Source organism: Apostichopus japonicus, chromosome 5 (assembly GCF_037975245.1).
Source record: "Apostichopus japonicus isolate 1M-3 chromosome 5, ASM3797524v1, whole genome shotgun sequence".
In the NCBI taxonomy this organism is placed as follows: domain Eukaryota; kingdom Metazoa; phylum Echinodermata; class Holothuroidea; order Aspidochirotida; family Stichopodidae; genus Apostichopus; species Apostichopus japonicus.
The window spans coordinates 4,319,372-4,341,132 of NC_092565.1; the positions used below are offsets into that span (position 1 = coordinate 4,319,372).

Here is a 21,761-nt window from a genome sequence, read left to right on the forward strand (position 1 = left end):
CATTCATTCATTTTATTTGAGCATGTTGAACGCTTGCGATAACATGTCATTACGAATCATTGCAGACGCTCACCCAAACCGTTAAAATATACCGCCCCTCCCCCTTCTCTTCCTACACTGCGCCCCCAACAGTGGCGGAGCGTCCATACAGTCAGGGCGGATGCCCCCCCCTGACGGACTCAAATGGACTGCTGGCGCCCTTTTCAGCTATTTACCACTTTTTACTTATTCGCGATTATTGACTTTTTTATTGCGCTCTCATCTACCTATTGACATTTGTCACATTTTGTTGGCGATGACACCTATTTATTCTTCGTTTATCTGCAAATTAGCAAGGCCCGGAAAGGGTCATTTCCGGCGATCTAGGGAGTATCTTTACTCAAAAAATTTTTGTACGCTCCGCGCCAACCTGTGGTGGCGCTCCGCTTAGATTAAGTCGAAAGCGCCCATACAGACCATTCTCGCCCGCCTCTGACCAATACCCCTAGCTCCGCCACTGTTGAGCACCACCTTCAACATTTCAATGAGAAAAACATTAAAATATTTTGGTTTGAACACTCAATGTTTGTGATTAACCCCCACAACAATGATATCAGTAGGGTTATATTACAAATCTGAGGCTGCTAGTTACTTCAGAGCAATGGACAGTAAGTAGACCGCTACAATAACTACTTGGCTACTTATTTGGTTACCGGAAAAAGACTGTTAGAGGTCACATGCATTAACAATTCCAACCTAATATTAACAAAATCCACAAACCGTATGGAGACCCTTATTGTAGCCTGCCTTGTAGGGCCTACAGCTTCAGGATTATGGAAACGAATAAATGACCTTTGACCTCTAACCAAAAACAATAGGCTCTCTTGTACTCAATATGTGACATCCATACACAGGCATAGTATAAGGTATGTTTTACTTTCCCTTCTTGAGACAAATGATCTGCTATTTTTCTGTCACGAACACACATCTCCCAATCGGATTTTGTCATGATGATTGCAAAGGTTGATTTGCCATTAAAACGAAAACTAAGGAACACAGGAAAGACACATTCTTCAACAGTTAACATAACATTTATAGAGAACTGTATTAACATAATTTATGTACATATTCATATTTTACAGCATAAACAAAAACATCAACTAAAATATATATTCACATTTTGATGAGCAACAACAAATATTTGATACTGTAAAAAGTCAGAAAATGTCAACATGGTTTTGAGACGTTTAAAGTACACACCATAGGGTTTAAATCTTGTTATTAAGCAGAGGAGTGGGGTGGGGGGGGGGAGGGCTGGAACAGGAGTCGCAATCCCATGGTATGATGTCATCTCTTTTAACAACATTGACCAAACTAAATTTCAATTCCCACAATTTTCGACGTAATTTGGTAACTTTTTTTCTGAGTGAATTGAAAAAGGAAAACAAAAGAGAGAGGTGTCTATGTGTATCTGTGTATGCGTGTGTGTTGGGGGGGGGGGGGAGAAAATAGGCCAAATCTCCTTCTTAAGGACTCATGAAACTACAGACAGTTAACAAGAATAAGATTCATTAACCACAACAATGAAACAATATTTCCTATATACCCCAACTTCCCAGTGACACTTCCTTGAGAAGTGAATGCCTTCCCACAAGAGTAATTTTGTCACTTCTGCTCAAACGAGAAGTTTCACCTAAACCATGAATAGTTGCACAGTCAAATCTTCAATTGAATTTCTGTCAAGGAATACCGGCAAAGCCGCCAAGAAATTTGACATTTCCATGTCTAGAGAGATAATGATCGTGATCTTAATCTAATGTTTACTCCAAGATGCCAGTCTTCTAATTTGAAGGCCTAACGTGGGGGGGGGGGGGGCAGGAGACGACAGGATGATGATCTAACACCGACATGGGGTGCAGACGAGGGGGCAGCCTGTAAAACCACTGTATCTTACACTTTCACCTGTGACTTTATCAAGTGCACATGTGCATGAAACAAATTTTATAGGGAAACTTGGTGAGTTCGTAGTCGACATCCTCGTATCGGCTGAGGGTTTTAGTTTGTTAACCTGGCCGGCATAAGGGTGGTTAATCCAGTGCGGGGTTACGTTCGTTACTTCAATTGTGAAACTGAAATGCATTTTCTACATGATTTCATCCTTTGCCCCTCATGTAACTGGCGGATTAAGTCCCCCACAAAGGCATTGGAGCAATTCTTCTAGATTGAAAATGGAGCAAATTAGATGGTATAAATAGTGACTTTGTATGCAAATGAGGCTGATGAATAAAGACTATCCTATCCTATATGCTAATTTGCATAATATACGGATATAAAACATTCATAGATAGTTTATGTCAATGCTAGGATAAACTATTTGCTTTGAAAAGGTAACAGAACCATGTTTTTTTTTTTTTTTTTTCCTCTGGAGGTAACACTAACCTGCTGCAGTACCATTACAATTAGCAACATATGTTGTTCTAATCTATTTATACTCCAAGCAGATCTTCCCATCATGTGTTCGATTTGGTTTCAATTTTCAGACGCACCTCCTCCTCTATCAGCCTCACATCTTCCTAAGCCTATTCCTTCCCCTAGCACCCTCCAACTGTCCCCCCGCCCACACCCTTTCTCCCTTCCAACAACCCCAACAGAGAGGGGTACATCCTGTAACCTGGAAAATCCTGACTGTTCATGTTATAGCCAATCTCTATACACCTTGTACAATGCTTGAACATTTCCCAACTCATCCTCCTCCTGTGTTCCTACAGATACTATTATTTCAGACTAACATAGATTGGCCTTTCCTTCCAAACCTACGACATAGTAATTTAAATAAGATTGCAACAGTATAAACTAAGGGATTCCTACAAAAAACATATTGTTTTCCACCAAATGAAGATTATTAAGCAACTCATTGATGCAGTGTAAATTAGTTCTCAATATTTCATTACCTCGACACTTACTTATCAGTAGTAACCCACATGTAAAAACAGCACATTGGAAAAAACAAATTCAAGTGTTTGACTTTCACTAACCAAGCTTTAACGAGCTAGCCTGTTATAGGATCGTAAATATCTAATAGCCCGACATATCTATCAAGATCGACACGAAGAGAGCTCTTTTTAATTCGCTGATTAAAATCTCCACAATCGGATCAAAACTGAATATAAAGAGCTGATCACTTTATAGACTCCATTCAAATCAGCTCGGTGTAATCGGACAGCTGCTTGGGAGCACGGACCTTCCTTGTACGTGTGGAGAGGACTGCTGAGACTGTAGGTAACTGTGTGTCGTCTGAGACATCCATCGCCTGGCTCCCGCCCGCTTGGCTGGTGCTGGCTGTACTTGGGGTCGAAGGGCAGATACTAGCAACGGTTTGCTCCTGTTTCGGTATTTCGACCGCCAGTTTTGGAGCGACAGGCTTTACCTCTTTGACAGGTATTGTTACGGCACTGGTCGACATCAGCCCCTTTGTATTCGCTGTCGGGGCTGAGGTAGTTATGGGTCCGGGGGTACTGATGGGTCCTTTTGACACCACTGTGACACTTCCCACGGATACGTCTGCCTTTGGTGATGTCAAGACATTGGAGCCGGGCGCGGGAGGGGACACAGACGACCTGGGCATGGGTACCGTGTGGAGGGTTGTGTTTGCTCTCAGGGTGGGCTGAGCAGCAGCCCCTACTTTCTTGACTTTGCCGTCCTCCAGGAGGTTGAGAGTCAGCCCGGACCCGTGTTGGAGATCTGTGAGGATCTTAGCCTGAGTGTACGTGCTGACGCCACGCGACGTCTTCAGAGAGACGGTCGTCAGAGGAAAGTCGTGGAATTGCAGTTTCTGAATGGTCTGAACCGACACTTCAGTCGGTTGCAGTTTCTGAATGGTCTGAACCGACCCTTCGGACGGTATCAGAGGGTTCTTTGCAGGTAGTGTGCTGATCGTGGTGGTGGTGGTGGTGGGCTGACTCAGAGCGGGGCTTGTTTTGACCATTTTAGCGGGGTTAGCTAACGTCTGACCTTTCAACTGCGTAGTAGATATCAGCTGGATGGTGGAGATACTGCTTTTGGTCTCTGGTTTCTTGGAGTAGACGGGACTCTTAGACCCCGACAGTTTACGGGGCTGCTTCAACGGTTGTGTCTTGGTAGAGTTTAGAGCCTGTATGAAGGCATGTTGGCTGTTGGACTTGCTTCCGGCGCCTTTACCCAGTATGCTCTCTAGGACACCTCCCACGTTCCCCTTCACGTCCTTACTTTTACCCTGTTGGATATCAAAATTGAGTCCAGAGAGTAAAGTTTGAGTAGAGTTTGGAGCCGCCCTGCTCAGAGCACCTAACTGCTGCAGGGTGAAGATCTGACTACTGGTACTCCCAGCTGTGAGACTGCCGGCCTTCGAGATGGCCGCCATATCCCCAGCTGCCAGTTTGGGGTTGACTTGATTCATGGCCACCTTCAGCTTCTCAAAGTTGATGGCACCTTTACCGGCCAGGAGGGACACACGTTTGGCCATGGCGCTGGCTTTGTCCCCGCTCGAATCCGGTTTGACGGGTCCCGGGGGTGAGGTCCCCAGAGCGGCCGGTTGGGTGCTGCTGCTGGTTGTGATTATTGGTAGGGACACCAGGCGCATCCGTTTTCCCTTTACGGTGGTGGGACTGGTTGTAAGTCTCTTCATGGTCGCTTTTGAACCATCTAAGAGACAGACAGAGCAGATACAACAAATGTGAAGAAACAATTTATAGTCAGGACCTTCTAATAACTGTTCAATGGGATCTGTACCAGAATGTTCGTTTGTGACGTTACAAATGGGAGGTACTTGGGAATGCTATTAGAGCATTAATTAAAGTGCAGTACACAATGGTTATACACAGAATACAACGCTAACTTGTAACACATGTTACACTGGTTTTATGTTCTCAAACCTTGATATGTACTCCATTTATCTGTTAGGAATTTAATAAATTCCGGAAATTCTAGAAAAAAACAAAGAAATTAAACCTTGCACTTTATCCTGGACGGCGACTTTGAGTCACTTTTGACCGAGCCCTGTAATCTCTGAACATAGATATATATAGTCATTTCAACATTTTGCCTGCTCCAAATTAGATTTATCAATCATAAATACAGTTTTTGTGTCCCTCAAAATTGATTGCAATGTCTAATTGTTTCATTTGCGAACATTTGAAGTTTTACCTCTAATTTCATCATTCCTGGTGCGATTTTAGCAGACTATAATTGCAAAACATTGTTTTTTTGGTACCCTCATTTTTTTTCATATTTTATCAGCCCAATCATTTAACACTGAATGAACAACAACGAAACAACAACAACAAAGAATATTACAGGAAATGAGTATGCATGAATTATTCATTTGAAATATTTTTAATATTATAATGTTTGATTTTTCTGATAAACCAGTCTTTGAAAATGACAGACTTGATCCATGTCAGAAGCAATCATAATTTTCCTCTCGGGAAGAGACAATCATGCAAAGATATCAACGATCTATGCACTTATCTTTCTCCCCTTTCAAACTAAATGAGAAAAGCTGGGCTGTCGATGAAAAACACTGCCGATCTGACGCGATCGATGATGGTAAGAGATAAGAAATACTTGGTCTGTTCTATCTGTCCATTAACAGGGAGATTAAACCAGCTGTTTCGTGTTTGACAGATAATTTCACGAGATATCAATCCAGCAAGTATCCCTCTAAAATAAGGTTGCACTTGATCCAAATACCTTTGAGACATTTTTTACAAAATCTCTCAAAAGATTTATCATTTCAATCAGTTCCAAAGAATCTGTCGCCTACACACTATTCCATATTAGCATTAACCAATCTATCAAAACTGAACAATTTTCAAAAGCGTTTTTTACTTTTGTCACTTGTTTTCTTCTTTGTGGGTTTATGAAATTTGAGAAGTCAAGCTAATAATTCTGCCCATAGGTATATACATATAAATATAGATATATATATATACATGTCTGTTGGCGTGTGTTGGAAAGTAAGATATATCCACAAGAAAAAAAGGGAAAAAAATGATACTTTCATTTCCAACTTTATTACTTAGAACGTTAAATCGGTTACAAAATATTTCGAGGGTTAACACGGCTCTTCTTCAGTTGCAGTAATGAAATGGAAGAAACCAGACCTTACTGGTATTTAGCTTAGCATGTATACTCATAAAAGAGAGATCCCTGTTGAGCCCATTGTTGTGTGTGTTGAGGCGTAAGATGGTTTTTAGTTCCCGGTTGCTTCTTTCATGAGCAGTTTTAAAGAAGCCGTAGAGAATGACAAATTTGAGGCCAGATAAGTTGTGATTGGGGAGATTAAAGTGTTCAGCAACAGGGAAACCTGGGTTATTTTTGCGGATACTTAGTTTGTGGTTATTGAAGCGAAGCCTGAACTTAGTGCTGGTTTCGCCAATATAGGTGACCAGGGGACACTTGCAACAATACAGGAGGTAGATGACATTGGCTGAGTTGCAACCAAATCTACCAGGTCTCAGAGTGGTGCCTGAGGCCCGGTGGAGGAAAGCAGGGGAGGGGTCGAGATGTGTGCACACCAAGCATCTAGGTTTGTTACAGGGGATGTTACCACTGTCAGGCTCATTACTGGGTGGGGCGAGATTAGTTCGAACCAGCACTGATCGGATGTTACGTGGTTGTCTATAGGCTATGACAGGGGGGGACTTTGAAAAGTTCAGCTATTGTGGGGTCGGAACCTAGAGTGCCCCAAGCTTGATTTCATTGAAAAGGGGGTGAAGGGAGGGGTGGTAGGTGACAACGAGGGGTAGTCTATCAGAATCAGATTTGTGACGATAGGTTAGGAGACTAGATCGTTTTAAGGACATAACCCTTTTGAGGTGGTAGTTCAGTAGTCGGTACGGGTATCCCCTTTTGAGGAAGAAATCAAGCAGTTCTATGGCCTTATTAAGAAAAGTTTGGTCACGTGAGCAGATACGCCGGTATCTGAGTAACTGGCTGTAGACAATGGAATTTTTGGTGTGGCGAGGATGAAAACTATTAAAGTGGAGATAAGAGTGCCTATCAGTAGGTTTGGCATACATCGATGTCTCTATTTTGTGATCTTGGATCATGACGAGTACATCGAGGAAGGGGATTTGCTTTGTGGACCGTTCGGTGGTAAACTTTATGGAATCGTGAAAATCATTGGCAAACGTGAAAAAGTTGTCCAGTTCTTGTTCGCCCTTATCCCATAACATAAAAATATCATCAATATAATGTACATAGAGACATGGTTTGTAAGAGGATGAAGAAAGTAATTCTTGTTCCAGGTAATACATAAATATATTAGCATATGAGGGGGCCATTCGGGTACCCATGGCTGTGCCTTTGGTTTGCAGATAATGACGACCATTGAAGGTAAAATAATTATGCTCAAGTATAAACTTAATGAGCTGCGATATCTCACAATGTTGGGTGACATCATTAGACGCCATCATCTTATTACAAGCCAGGACCCCTTCGTTATGGGGGATATTGGTGTATAGGGCAGAAACATCCATGGTTACCAGAATGGCGCCTTCAGTGAGGGGCGGGACTTCCTTAAGTATGTTAAGAAAGTGGGTGCTATCTTGAATATAGCTGGGTATGTTGGGGAGAAGAGGTTGTAAAAAACGGTCAAAGAAGCAACCGGGAACTAAAAACCATCTTACGCCTCAACACACACAACAATGGGCTCAACAGGGATCTCTCTTTTATGAGCATACATGCTAAGCTAAATACCAGTAAGGTCTGGTTTCTTCCATTTCATTACTGCAACTGAAGAAGAGCTGTGTTAACGCTCGAAATATTTTGTAACCGATTTAACGTTCTAAGTAATATAGTTGGAAATGAAAGTATCATTTTTTTCCCTTTTTTTCTTGTGGATATATATATATATATATATAATGCATAAAGGTAACACTCAACCATCTGTCATGGCCTTTGCAACTGCTAAGAATTTTACTGCACTGCATATTAGGTCACATGATTACCTTGGTAACCAGATGTAGAACAGCATTTACCATGAGGAGGTGAGGGTGAAGAGGCTAACCAAGGTGAAGTGGGGAAAAAGCTGGGCAGTTTGTATTTACTTGACGAATAAAACCGACCCTCTCATGAACTTCTTCTTTGTGCAGTAAAACCCAAGTGGAGTGGAGTGGGGGAATCTCCTGCATGCTTCAATTTTATTTTGGCAATAATTCAGGTGGCCAAAAATAAAACTATTACTGTATATTCATCACACAAATAGATTGAGAATCACGTTAATTGAGCAAGCAAGAAGCATACCATCTTACGGATATGTTTAACTCTATTGTGCTTTAATGGACCTAAAACAACAGAAATGATTAGATTTCAAGTTTAATTTGTTTGAGTTCACAGGATGAAACTTACCATCTCCAGAGATTGCCTCCAGTTCTGGCATAGGCTTGGTGATCCCCGTGGATGAAGAGGAGGTGGAGGCGATGGTGGCAGCAGAGCTCTTTCCTCCATCTCGCTCTGTCAACTGCGCCAGAAAGTGGGCATACTGAGAACTGAAGGACGTATCCTTCTCTTTTGGGGTTGACGGTCCCGGCAGGGATAAGCTTGGCTTGGGAGCCCTGACGGTAGCGACCAGGTTGGTCGAGGGAACAAGGTTAGTGGAAGACGGAACCCTGGTGGTGGTAGACGGGACCAGGGAGGCGGATGGAATCCGAGTGGTGGTAGGGACCAGATTGGTAGGAATCTTTTGAGGTATGGGCGGGGGAATGATGGCAGCGGGTCTCGGTGCCGAGGGTACCACAGCAGGGTGTCTGGTGACGGGCGATAAGGTCGGCATCGCTCTGGGCGCTCGGGGTCTCGATGTGCTCGGTGTGGACACCTTTCTATGCTTTGGAGTTGGAGGTAGAGTAGCCATGCCCTGAAAGTACAGAAATAATGAAATCGGTAAAACTGTAAATTTTGATAGCTTTGGTGGTTAGGGCGAGACGGAATTCTCAGATAGATACCAACAATCAAAGTTCATTTACACACACAGATGATGGATTGATGTCACATCCATCCATCTATAGAAGAGCTCCATTTAATTCACCAGCTATACCACTATTATATATACTCTTGATTAAGCTATTTCCGAAAGAAGAAGAAGAAGAAAAAAAAGACGTATCTGACATGTCTGTGTCAAAAGTTGGAAATACACAGCAACATTGCTGTTTAGTTGCTGTTAGTTTAGTGACTTCATGAGCTATAACTGTAACATATTTTCTTTTGTACACCTGAACAATCCACCACACCTTTTTAACTTAGATACTCTTAACTTTCTGAATGGTAGACAACTCTCCTGTCACCGGACCTGAAGTGAAGTTAAAATATCTGAATTCTCTCAGCAGAACTGACAGGTTCATCAGGGCTGGGACCCAAATTTTTAGCATGCTTAAACAACTCTAAAATCTTTCAAAATTAATTTCCTATAGGCGCCGATGCTTCGCATTATTGCTTTGGATATCTGCTGTGATCATCAATTCAAAGTGGCCTTCATCTAACCTCATAACATTAAGTTCAACATCAATAGACTGCCTTATTAAAATGGTATACAGTTCTAAGGGGCATTCCAAGTTTACAATCAAATTTGAAAGTGTGTAAGTCTGAAGTCACTTATTATTATTTTTTTCTCTTTCTAACAACAGAACTCTCTCTCTGATCTGAAGAGAGGCGATTCCATGGATCGTACCTCTACCATCAAGGTTCCCCTTCTCTTGAGTCCTGCGGCGCTCGGTGGTGTTTGCCTCCCTTTCAGTTCGCTGTACAGATCTCTCTGGACCTTCCTCTTCTTCTCCTTCTTCTCTTTGTCCCTCTCCCTCTTCTTGGTAGCTGCCTCTGACGTGGATTTGCCATGATCGCCCGAAGTATCCGATGTCAGAATCTTGTGCAGGAACTCTCCGATTTCATCCTACAAATTGAGAAGAAAACTTGTCAAAACAATTTTGGATGGAACATTCCTCGGACACATCTATCTAAACATTTGAATGAATCTTATGAATTCTTGTGTATTCTTTTTTAAAACTATTTTACTACTTAAATACTTCTGAATTTGTTTTGGACTATATGCGTTTAGGGCTTTTTTTATTATCGTTTAGTACAGGTGTTTTTAATATTGTTGCTTTAAGCTTTTACATTTCATGACTTATTGGTTCTATATATTTAATATTTAGATTTTTGTTACTATTTGTTTTTAGGTTTTACATTTGTAAAGCGCTTTGAGCAGCTTTGCTGATTATGCGCTATATAAATATTACTACTTACGATGATACATCGATCCACCATGCTCTGGGTCACCCCTTCCAGTTTCTTCTTGTTCTTACTCATCCTCAGTCTCTCGTCTGCTCCTCCTACGATGACTAGACCGGTGATGGCTTTCATCTTCTCTCGGAGATTCTCAATGTCGTCCTGATTGCAGACGCTGGATTCTTGACCGACCACAAAGAGGCAGGGTGTCTTACAGGCGAACAGAGGTTCATCAATGTCCTGCGTAAAAAGATACAATTGTCATAAAGTGGTAGGACTTTCTCATAAAATCTACACAAACAACTATATACATTTTTCAATGGATGTTCTTTACTGTAAATACTCATGTGCAGTGACTTCCAGTCAGCTAACAATTAACAAATCAATCTCTTGGTTTCTAGCATGTATTAAGCAACTTGGATTTAAGAAGCTTTTGGAGTAAATTTCCACAAATATTTCCATTGTTACAAAAAGACAATATATTGCGATAGCAACATATGACACTAGGTTGACTGGTCATGTTGCATTTCAAATAATATAATGCCACAAATTTTGAGAATTATCAGTTCCCCATTTTTCTTTATATGATTAATACTAAAGTATCAGAATGTCTGAGAGATGAAATATGAACAATCAATTCAATTATTCGTGAATTACCATCTCCTTAACCTTTCTATGTTAGTCGAAACTTGAAAAAAGGAAAAATATGTAGGAGTGCGTCTCAATTTGATCCATTGCCTCAAGTTGTGTTATCCTCAACTGACTTGGTGACACCAACGACGACGGATGATATTAGCTGCTTAATAGCATTGGTATATCTGATGTGAAAGTGTTTGTATGACTATGCTAATGGTGATATTTGATGTGAAAATCAACAGCGATTTCTTCAGGTATCACTTCAAGAGCTACTGTAACACTTACACAACAACCATATATGTTATGTCGATTGGTGTAAGCAGCACACGTCATCAAATAACAAACAAAATGTGGCGGGGAATCATTTATCCGGTATCGCATCGCAAATGCTATGTAAAATGCTATACAAAATGCTTTGTAAAATGAGCAGATTGCTATACAAGTCCAAACAATGTACAGCAGTTTCTTTACACAGGAAACCATAATATTTTATAAGAGACGAAAGTTCAGAGCCTACAAAACTACTCCACAAAATTTATACACTAAATTATTCCTTGTGTAGTTTTTAAAATAATAAATAAAGAAACCCTGTAAAGTACTGTAAATGCTGATTTATTTATATTTCATTCTGAGCAAGACCATAGGAAATAGCTATTTTAGGTTAGAAATATAAAAGCAAACTGTTCTCCGTAGAGCTAGTTCACTTTGAATAAAATTGTTCTTACCCCTCGATAACCGTTGAGACCTTTAGACGGGAATCCCAAGCAGACAACTCCATTGACAGATTCTTGGAGGGATATCTAGAGTCAAAACGATATCAAATCAACTTTTAAAAGTTGAGCAAAAGCAATATCAAGGAAGGAAAACCTCGGAAACAAGCTGTTCATCTGCTGCAAAATATTATTTGGAAATGCATTAAATTTTAAAGGCCCTGACATCTCAAGATCGTAGCAGGATCTTATTTGAAAGCCGACAGACCAAAGGTAAGAAATCACAGTTTAAGTTTAAATATGTACAGAAGCTGGCATGAGAAATAGCAAGATGAAATCACATTCACATCAAAAACTCAGAGATATAACAATACAACTGTATGAGTCAAACAGACTCCTTCCAGAGCCGGAGGGAGGGTGGGGGAGGGGGGGTTTCACCTCTAGATCCACCCTTCGAGGAGATGCAAGTCACTTTAAGGAAAGAAACAAGCACAAGCCTCACAAGGGTAATCTAAAAGCAGGTAATTAGTTTGACCTAAAGATGTGTTTGGAGCAGATGAAATTTTCAATTTACATCCATTACAAAAACATTATTATTTTGATTACAAATGTCTTTTTATGTTCCTTTCTAAACATTTTAAGGACATAGTTTTAATTAATATATACAATATGTATAAGATGGATGATGTGATTACATGGTCCTGAAGTTGCCCTACCAATGACAAAAAAAATCACACCCCATGAAAATAAGATAAATGCAGGAAATGAAAAACAAAAAAATGAAACTACATATAAACATATTATTTATATAATATATCATATATAGAGATCACACCCAGAGAACAGACCATTATCTCAGACTCATATCAGATTTGAGACAACGATCGTTACAAGTGAAAGGTTCAAAAAGCAGAAAACGTTGACCAAAATCAATTCCTACCTGAGTTGCAACGAGAGCGCCGACCGACCAGCCGACCATAATGATCGGTCTGTTGGAATACTGAGCCTTCAGCTGTCATTGAGGAAAGAACACAAATACGAGCGTAAACTGTTAGAGCAAGTCAGTTGCTTACAAAGATCATGTTGAAACATTATTATTGTATATTATTGTAACCTATTTTAATTTCTATAATTACACCTCCCTATTGAGTGGTCAGGTTGTGACAGTTTTCAATGCTGGCTCTGTGAATCAATCTGCATGCATAGCACATCTCCTGCAAACCCCAGTCATGTGCCATTTTTAAGTATTTAAAACATACTATTTTTTCTTATCTGCTTTTTCCATCTTGAATGGAAGATTCTGTAAAGGGTATATTTTTTTGATAGAGAATGGTTTTAAAAATAACATCACCAGTTTTATCACTTCATTAATAAACTTGAAATAGTCTAAACTCTCCATGAAATTTGCCAATCAATAATACTGACCTCAACCACTTTTCCTTTTACAGCAGTGACCATATTCTCCAGACAGGTAGCCACGGTCAGGTTACTGCCGGCAGGTGTATGAAGAGAGACAGGTATCACTTTACCCATCCCAGATAACTGGGAGTTCCAAAATCTCATCCGTCGGGATTGCGAGGAGGTTGGAAGCAGAGGGCCGTTGGGGGCCATCAGTAAGATAGGTGAGCCCGGTAGTTTACCCTGTACATCAAATATACCAAACAGTTAAACTTCAAGGATCATTTGCTCACGTCAGGACAGGAGATTGTCCTGATGTTAAAAAAGTTTGGATGCCTACAGTTCTCCAACAGTATAGTATAATATTCTATTGTAAAGGACTGAAAATGTGTTTTATCACAACAACCACCCTGTCAGGTGCTTGGAGATTATATTTCTTCTATGTGTTTGTGTCATGTATTTCTGTGATTATGTGATCACAAACATATATGAAACCTACATCATATGTACACCCGTTATACAATTATGAATGGCTGGATATCAAGTCCAGATAATCCAGGGATCCCAATACTAGTTGTTTGAAAATTCAGGCATATTTACTGGCTAAATGCTATTGGCATTGCTGTTTGCCAGTACAAAATATAGGCACATGCAATTATCTCCCAGTGGACATTTAGGATATAATCACAAGCTATGGCTGGTAACAATTATCGGTCAAAGGATCAGAATGATTTTCCTATCTAACATTAGCCCTGTATTAAATGCTTATTATCAGCGAATATTATTGGACTGCTCCTATAAGCCTGTACTGTGTTGTAATTCAGAAAAATGCCAGTGAGAACTTGATTCTAACATGTATTTTAAAATTTGTCCTTTTAGCAACTGAAAAAAATTGCAAAATTCTAGGCCTGCACATATATATTTATATAATAAATATATATAAATATATATATATATCTATATATATCTATCTATATATATATATAGATATATATATATATCTATATATATATATATATTTATATATATGTATATATATATATATATATATATATATATACATATATTTATATATATAACTTACAGTATGCTACATGTGCACCCATTATTCAATTACTAACGGTCGAATATCAAACAGAGAATCTACGATCAGGATCACAGAGTCATGAATAAACAGGAGCTAAGACAGCTCGACTATATTGATAATCACAGCCCCCAAAAATATACAGAGCTGTAGGCCCATTTACAGCAAGAGATAATGAATTGAATATCTTGCGTATCTTTTCAACATTCGTCGACTGTCGGACAAGTTTGTCACATTCAATTAAATTTCAAAATTAATTTCCTTTGTCAGTGTGTGTCAGGGGCTACATTGTCATGTGATGCTCCCCCGACAAACGTGTTTACTACACACTGACTGGACAGTGCTCTTTAATTATTCACGCTATAATGTCATTAGATGCAGGAGGGTACATTAATCAAAATTCATGTTGTCAACTAAGGAGGAAGAAGATAAAAAGAAAGATGAAGAAACCAGAAAAGGAGAACGTTTAAGTGGTTCTGATGCCTAAAGATATTTATACTGTGGTAAGCCATACAATGTTAATATTCATGAATTTGTGCACACCGAAATGAAGAGGATTATTTCTTGACTTATAGCTGCAACATATAAAGGAAAGTACCATGAATCAGTTATCATACTTAATACACTTTCATTTATTTAATATGGTACAATATATAACATTATTTAATAAAAAAAACAGTCACTGCTACAAATATAACCAAAGGTCTTGGGAAATCAAATAGGTTCTCAAGAAAAACAAGCCCACAAGCTTCTGTTTGCATAATAATCTAAAGTCAACAGTCCTCTTTCAGATAACCGCGAGCTGTTAAAGCCTGACAAAGACTATTCCAAGTTTAACATGAAAAATTCGAGCAAGAATTCAGAGTCTGGTTCACAGTTTCATATATTTATAATTATTATTTCTATTGGTAAATTTTGTTAATATAACCTACAATCTGTACATAACGGACGTGTCTCTTCCCTTTCATCGAACAAATGTTTTCATATAAAAAAAATTTATATGAAAATTGCACTTTCATATAAACATTTGATAATACCAATAGGTCCTTTTCTGATCCGTGACATCTGAATTGAAAACTTGCTAGCTACTCTGTAGGGGACGTCTCAATCAAGCAACACAAGTCTAAGGATTCTGCTTTTTACATTCCTAAAAATCCCCTCTGTAGACATGAATTAAACATCCTTAACATTGGTAAACCGTGTCTACACAGGAATACTTGAAAATGTTAATACGTCAGAGTAGGACTTAAAACTCTGCATTTCATGTAGGATTGTAACTCTGTGTCACTGATTTAGGGATGTTATCCATATTATTTGAGTTACTTTTAATTAATTCAATAACCATAATTTTTGTGTCCAGAAAAAATTAAATGTAACGGTTTGTTTATTTGCAAAAATATGCCATATACATTTCATCGTTCCTGGAGCAAGTTGGATGAACTAAAGTAACAGATGACGTATTCAAGTACCTAATCTCTTATCAAACCTTGAGCATTGTGCCGCTAGATTGTCTCAAAATTAAACACATAACGCAACTTTCAAAATTAGCTCAGGAACCATATCGGACTTACGGGTTTATGTTGACTAAGAAGTCCAACGGCAGGATCCCAGGGTCTCTTGAGGAGTAGGCTGAGGGCCTCGTTAGAGGTAGAGGAGCTTCGCCCGCTACTAGATGACCTCAGACCAGTCATCTTATCAATCAGAGATGGAATCTGGAAACAGGACAAAACAAACACTGCTGAAGATGAGGGCTTCAAACAAAGTCTTATGATCTCTATAGTCATATGGTAAGAGGAATGCTCCTGTTTGCAAATGTACTGGAGTTCCTAACTTTTGATTTGAAAATCTTAAAAGATCAATGAAGGTTTTGGCTAGAAAGGAATTTTGGTCATTGACTTCAGGATTGCAATTTCTGATCTGTACCAAGTGAGCTATCCATTTTATTATAGGTTGTGGTCCATGTATGATCATTTCTTTGACTGAGGGAAGGGTGGGGTGGGGTAGCGTGCCAGTCAGAAGCCACAGTAACTTACATGCCGTATAAGAAGGGAGCACACCACACCATCATTTCCATCAGGTCCCACCCCCCCTATTGAAAGTTAAAAGTGGCAACTTTGAACCAGCTTAGAAGACTGATGCTCTAAACCAACCTGAAGCATCCAAAGAGGACCACAGAGGTGGAGAGAGCCAGATAAGAAAACAGGAATAATTATGGAATAATTGTGTCATCTTTTTAATGTCTCCATATTTAATTAAGTACATTATGCAAATAAGAATATCCCTAATTGATCAAGAGGATCAGGGGTGAAAGCCCTACCAATCCCCCCATTCCCCACCACACCAGATATGAAATATCAAACTGACCTTTGGCCGTAACGTCTGAAGGACATTTAGATAGCTCCCAAGTAATGAGTTACTCAGATTCTGGACCAAGGTTTTGTGAAGCCAGTGGGTCAATTTCTGATCCTGAAAAAATGGAAAAGAGAGGGTGAAAAAAAAAGAGATAAAATATAGCTCTCAGGAATGATGAGACTGATTTAGAAATTCTAACCTTGTCTAAACAGGATATTCAGGAGTCCACACAGAAACATCTAAACTTCTAAAAGACTAGGCATTCAGGTGACACAAGTTATATTTAACACATTGCTCTATAGGGCTTTGCCTGCATTTGCAGTTAGAGGAACATGTAACACCATCTTTGAAGTCTGCCAACATGCCAATCAAAGTTTTTCCCAGGCAAGAACAAAATGTTGCAAGAATCCCACACAAATTAGCTCTGGGTTCTATTTAGCCTACTGCTCATTTATAGAGACAAATTTTGTCACATAATTTCCAACAATTTTATATAAAAAATCTGTAATTTCGAGGGCATCTGTTTCAAATTCATTAATCTTGGCATCTTGGACAAGAGAAATACTAACCCATCCTACAGCTGCCAGTGTCCTTCGTACCATCTTGGCGCATTTATCAACATAAATGCGGCGCATCACTGGCTCATTGGAAGTCTGACAATAGAAACAAGAAGTAGAGGAAAACAAAGTAGTCAGACACAAAACAACAGAAAGATTTCAATTTCATTCAAGATATACAGAAAACATTTTGTAATAATGTCTCTAACAATTGCACATCAATCTACCTGAACAGTATTCTCCTTGAAACAGACCTCCAGTCCTTTAAAAATTGGCATCTGTAGCTGCCTTAATTGAAAGTCACACACATACTACACACAGACATTCAGCAATGATCTCCCATTGTGACTGTTAATTGTGAATATTTTATGTATGATTGGACATCAAAAAGGATTGACATTGAAAGAAGAAAAAGATGGACAGCTTCCCAGGCATTTAATAACCACAACCAGTTATTCACTGTTCGCAAAACTGATTTACTGATACTAATTTTAATACCGATATGAAACGTTAACAGTCATTGAATGCTAGACGAATGCTTTCAACCTGGCAGTAAAGAGTTTAGCCCAGCTGCTGACTATGCATGTATGTATGTATTTTAGATCCTCCTGCAAGCAGGAACTTGCGAAGAAGCCATTATTGGCTTATCTAAGGCGCAAGCTGACCGAAGTCAATTTCTGAGATTCATATTTAACGTCCATGATTATGAATTGTCAACAACTCTGTAACTGGACGACATACATTAATCTTGGAGTGACTCAAACTCGAATTCAATAATCTTTCCTTTCATAATTTAATATATTCCAGAAACAGATGACGAGCAACAGAGTTAAATAATACAGTACATGTAACTACACTCATTCATTCTTACTTGCTGACATGTGCTGATATTATCAGTCCCGAAGGAATTCTATTCAAGATCTCAGAGGTTAGCAATTGTCAAAGTTATCTTCATTCTTTCCAAATTTCCTCCAGTCCTGAGATAATATTAATGATCGCAAAATGTTGCAAAACTTTGTTGTTTTACCTCACGGCTAAATTCTTAACGGAACAGGGGACTCATAAATTCATACAAGATTGGCAAAACCTAGCATGCAAAATTGCCTGACAACTTAACAAGATGAAAAACACAAATGTTGGTTCTTCTCTCTTTTTCTTAATTTCTACTACTTACCCCTTCACAAGCTAGTTTAGATAGTCTGTCAGCCTGCAGATGTTTGATGATCCTGCTAAACAATTTTGTCTGAGATTGAGTCCAACCCGTCCTACGCAGCAACAGAAAGATACAGTATTGATGTAAATTGATGGATATACGCCAATCAACGAGGGATGCAGTGGTTTGAACCTAGCATAGTTCAACATTTTAGAAGAAGTAGGATATTGTTTGTGAATTCTGTCAAATGCTCTTTTCATAAAAAATATTTTCAAACAACTCTTGGTACTCCAATAGAACTACTACCAACCGGTCAAGAGACCATTTACAAGGACTATTACAGTCAAAATTAAAATGGCAAGGATGAATTAACGCTGAGTTACCAGTTGATGAACACATTGCCACGGTCATGATACATGCAGTAAGCAATAATGCTAGGTTGGGCACATGTCGTGTTTCCACATAACTTTCCTGTTTTCAATCAAAATTTATCTTAATACAGCATTAATGAGGATACAAACCTATTTAAACCTAGCAACGGTGTTTTTTTTTTATTGAGTGTCACCCTTACCTGGTTGACAGGAAATCTTTGAACCATTGGAGGAAAATGACTGCCTCATTTTCCTAACTGTATCAACTAAAACAGTGAGACCTGATTGTCCATGGTAAGATAAAAAATTTTCCTTAAAATGTGAACACCAAATTTTAACCTGTGCTCCTCGATAAATCACGCAGCCTGGTTTTATTAATTTTGCTTTAATATGGGGGCCATGCATCGTGGTGTACTGATTTATGCAAAATCAGCAAAATGAACCATAACCAAACACAAAAAGGTTCTTTAAAAAGGACATTGATTGGATAGCACTTCCACCGTACCTGTTGAGTTTCTCCTCCCAATCTTCATCTGTCCTCTCATCACTAGGGTTGGCTCTAGCGAAACCGACGTGCCGTTCGCACTCGTTCATGACGAGGCGAGCTCGGGCGATGTCGTAAGGGACTGTCACAGATTTAGATTCCTCCTCCAAGGTGACGTTGATCTCTTGGCTGCGAGATGTAATGTAATCAGAGGTTAAGTGAATATTTTGAGGTCAATGAGCTACTGTGAAAAGTGGCTCCTAGGTCACAGGCTTTTTGGTAGACCTAGGAGCTACTTGGTGGGGACCAGCAGCCAGTTTGTAATTTAAATGCAAAATGCACGCATGTAGGTTATAACTTGAAGATAGGCGAAGGGCTTGTAGCAGAATTTTTGCCTTATGAGAGTACATAATTTTCCAGTTTTTGAGACAAACTTCACAGGTAGATTAAGAAGAGTCTTAAAGTTGTGTTTGTTGTGAGCAGTGTTAATAACTACCATAACATAACAATGTTTATGTCAATGTATTTATTTCTCTTATTTCTCTTTATTTTATCTTATTTGTGACCAATTACCAAAGCCCTTATTCTGCTAGCAAGAATTGCTTTGTGAAGACATAAGGCAGCTAACACTGTACTACTGCACATGACCTACAGTACTATGGCTACTGCCTACTGTAGACAGAGCTCACTATATGATTACCCTGGAATAACAGGCATCACACTGTTTTGAGGCCAGACACAAGATCATTGCTACACAGATCATGTGCAGCAGAATAAGAATATCATACTGCCTATTTCTAGCAAATACTCCAGGTCCTAAATTATGTTCCTTTAAACTCTTACAATAAACTTGGAATTAACCATAAAGATAAGAAAAAAGGTGAACACTTTATAAGGTATCAAATTAGGTAGAATTTCACTTGCCTGGCTGCTTGATACAACTTTTCTGGTTTACTAACTCGAAGTGATTTAGGAACAAAGAGCATCTTGGCAGGTTGAGCATGACTGGCACCCGGGTGAGAACTCCAAAGTTTGGAGTAAGAATGATCCAACATAACTTTATCCAGCTCCCTCTCGTTGGCAGATACATGCAGCAAGAAGGAACTTCGTTGACGCGAAGGATCGTTCGCCATGGATGCTTTTGTACTTGCCATCCTTGCAAAGTCACTTCTAGTTAACAATAAAAATATGAAAAATATGAGATTTGCAAAGAGTTTATAATCTTGCTAATGTTCAAAGATCTAGAAGACACAAGTCAATGTACAGGGATAACTTTAGGCTGCCCAACCTATGACAATTTGGCACATAATTCTTTTTAAGTTGATTAGTGCCATTACCAATACCAGCGGCAGCATACACAGCAATGCAACAACAACACTTCGGTATCCAGTCCAAACGTCCCTTTACCAAAACGTCCCCGCTTTTTTAAGACCAAAACGTCCCTGCAGTCAAAACGTCCCTGTGAGTCAAAACGTCCCTGCTTTTATAATCAGTTGGAATGCAAGTGTGGATGCCCGATGTTTTAAAACTTTTTTTTTAAACACAAGTTGGTTTCTAAATGAATATATACGATATTGAGGGAAGGGAATGAAAAAGTTTGTTTTTTGGTTTACGTACAACAAGTTACTTTTGGAACATGCGAGACGGGCTGGATGAAAGTGATATGTATTTTCCATTAGCACATATGTTTATTTTTTTTTCTGAAGACACTTTTTATTTTTGATTTTCGTGATTCTTTGCCTATTTTTCTACCCTTTTCCAGAATTTATTCTGCCCTCTTATTTGTTGATGCTTTGTATGGGGCATTTGTATTTTTGATGGGGCACGTACCCGTGACAAAATTTTACTTTGTAAAAATAAACGATAAGTGATTTCACTGAATTTAAAATATTATATAGATATATATATATATTGTATAGTAAATTTCTTTTTTAATTCCTTTTGTATAATATTTTTTGTTTTCGTTAATTCGTTAATTCACTGAAAAACATTTAGCGTATACCTTTTTCATACCAAATATAATTAAACGATATAGTCCTTCATGATTTATTTAGCGCCTGTAATCCAACTTGCATGCCGATAACTTAGCCAAATTATAATTTAAAATTAATATATATTCACAACTGTGAATGAATGTGATAGACGGGGACGTTTTGACTTACGGGGACGTTTTGACCAACAGGGATGTTTTGACCAAAAGCGGGGAAGTTTTGGTACGGGGACGTTTTGACTGGTAAGCAACACTTCTATGCTTAAGCTTCATCTCAGTAGAGAATTGGCCCAACAGAGCTTCTTTAGGAATATTTCGTCTAGTGACTTAAAAGTATCAAGAATTCCTAGCCAAACAACTATTTGAATCCTTACACAAGTAGGCCTAGGCTATTAACTACACATAGGCTAGGCTGAGGCTAAATGTTTCGTGCTATTCATGCTGTTTTGTTCCTCACTTGCAGGTTATACCACCCTGCCGTGACAACTTCAACCTAATACTAGGCCAATATCTAGATCTGAAAATGAGTTGGATTTACACCTAAAAGCGGTTAGGCCTACGTCAGAATAGAAATAAGTCGCTTCAATTGCTTGTCAATGATTACTAGGCCTAGCCATCTATGTTACTGTAGGCTATCCCTGTTGATGACGCTATGCGGGTGATCGATTCAACTTACGGCAGGTTCAACTACAAAAACAACAATCTGTTGTGCTTCCTCGTCCACCTGGTTCATTTGCAACACGTTTTACATTCAAGAGATGTTTCCTTATTCCCCTAGTTCGACACTGAA

General features: G+C 39.0%; 1 protein-coding gene across 1 annotated transcript; it reads right to left on the reverse strand.

Moving 5' to 3' along the window:
• Nucleotides 1-1,065: 1,065 nt before the first annotated feature.
• Nucleotides 1,066-20,169, reverse strand: LOC139967362 (uncharacterized). The gene is made up of 13 exons (XM_071971071.1): nt 19,906-20,169; nt 19,003-19,170; nt 18,148-18,238; nt 16,986-17,069; nt 16,429-16,530; nt 15,636-15,776; nt 13,008-13,223; nt 12,523-12,594; nt 11,598-11,672; nt 10,255-10,476; nt 9,683-9,901; nt 8,368-8,872; nt 1,066-4,659 (listed from the first exon to the last, which is right to left on the reverse strand). Exons 1-13 carry the CDS (start codon nt 20,133-20,135, stop codon nt 3,176-3,178), a joined length of 3,609 nt encoding a protein of 1,202 aa, XP_071827172.1. The 5' UTR covers nt 20,136-20,169; the 3' UTR covers nt 1,066-3,175.
• Between the last annotated feature and the right edge of the window lie 1,592 nt (nt 20,170-21,761).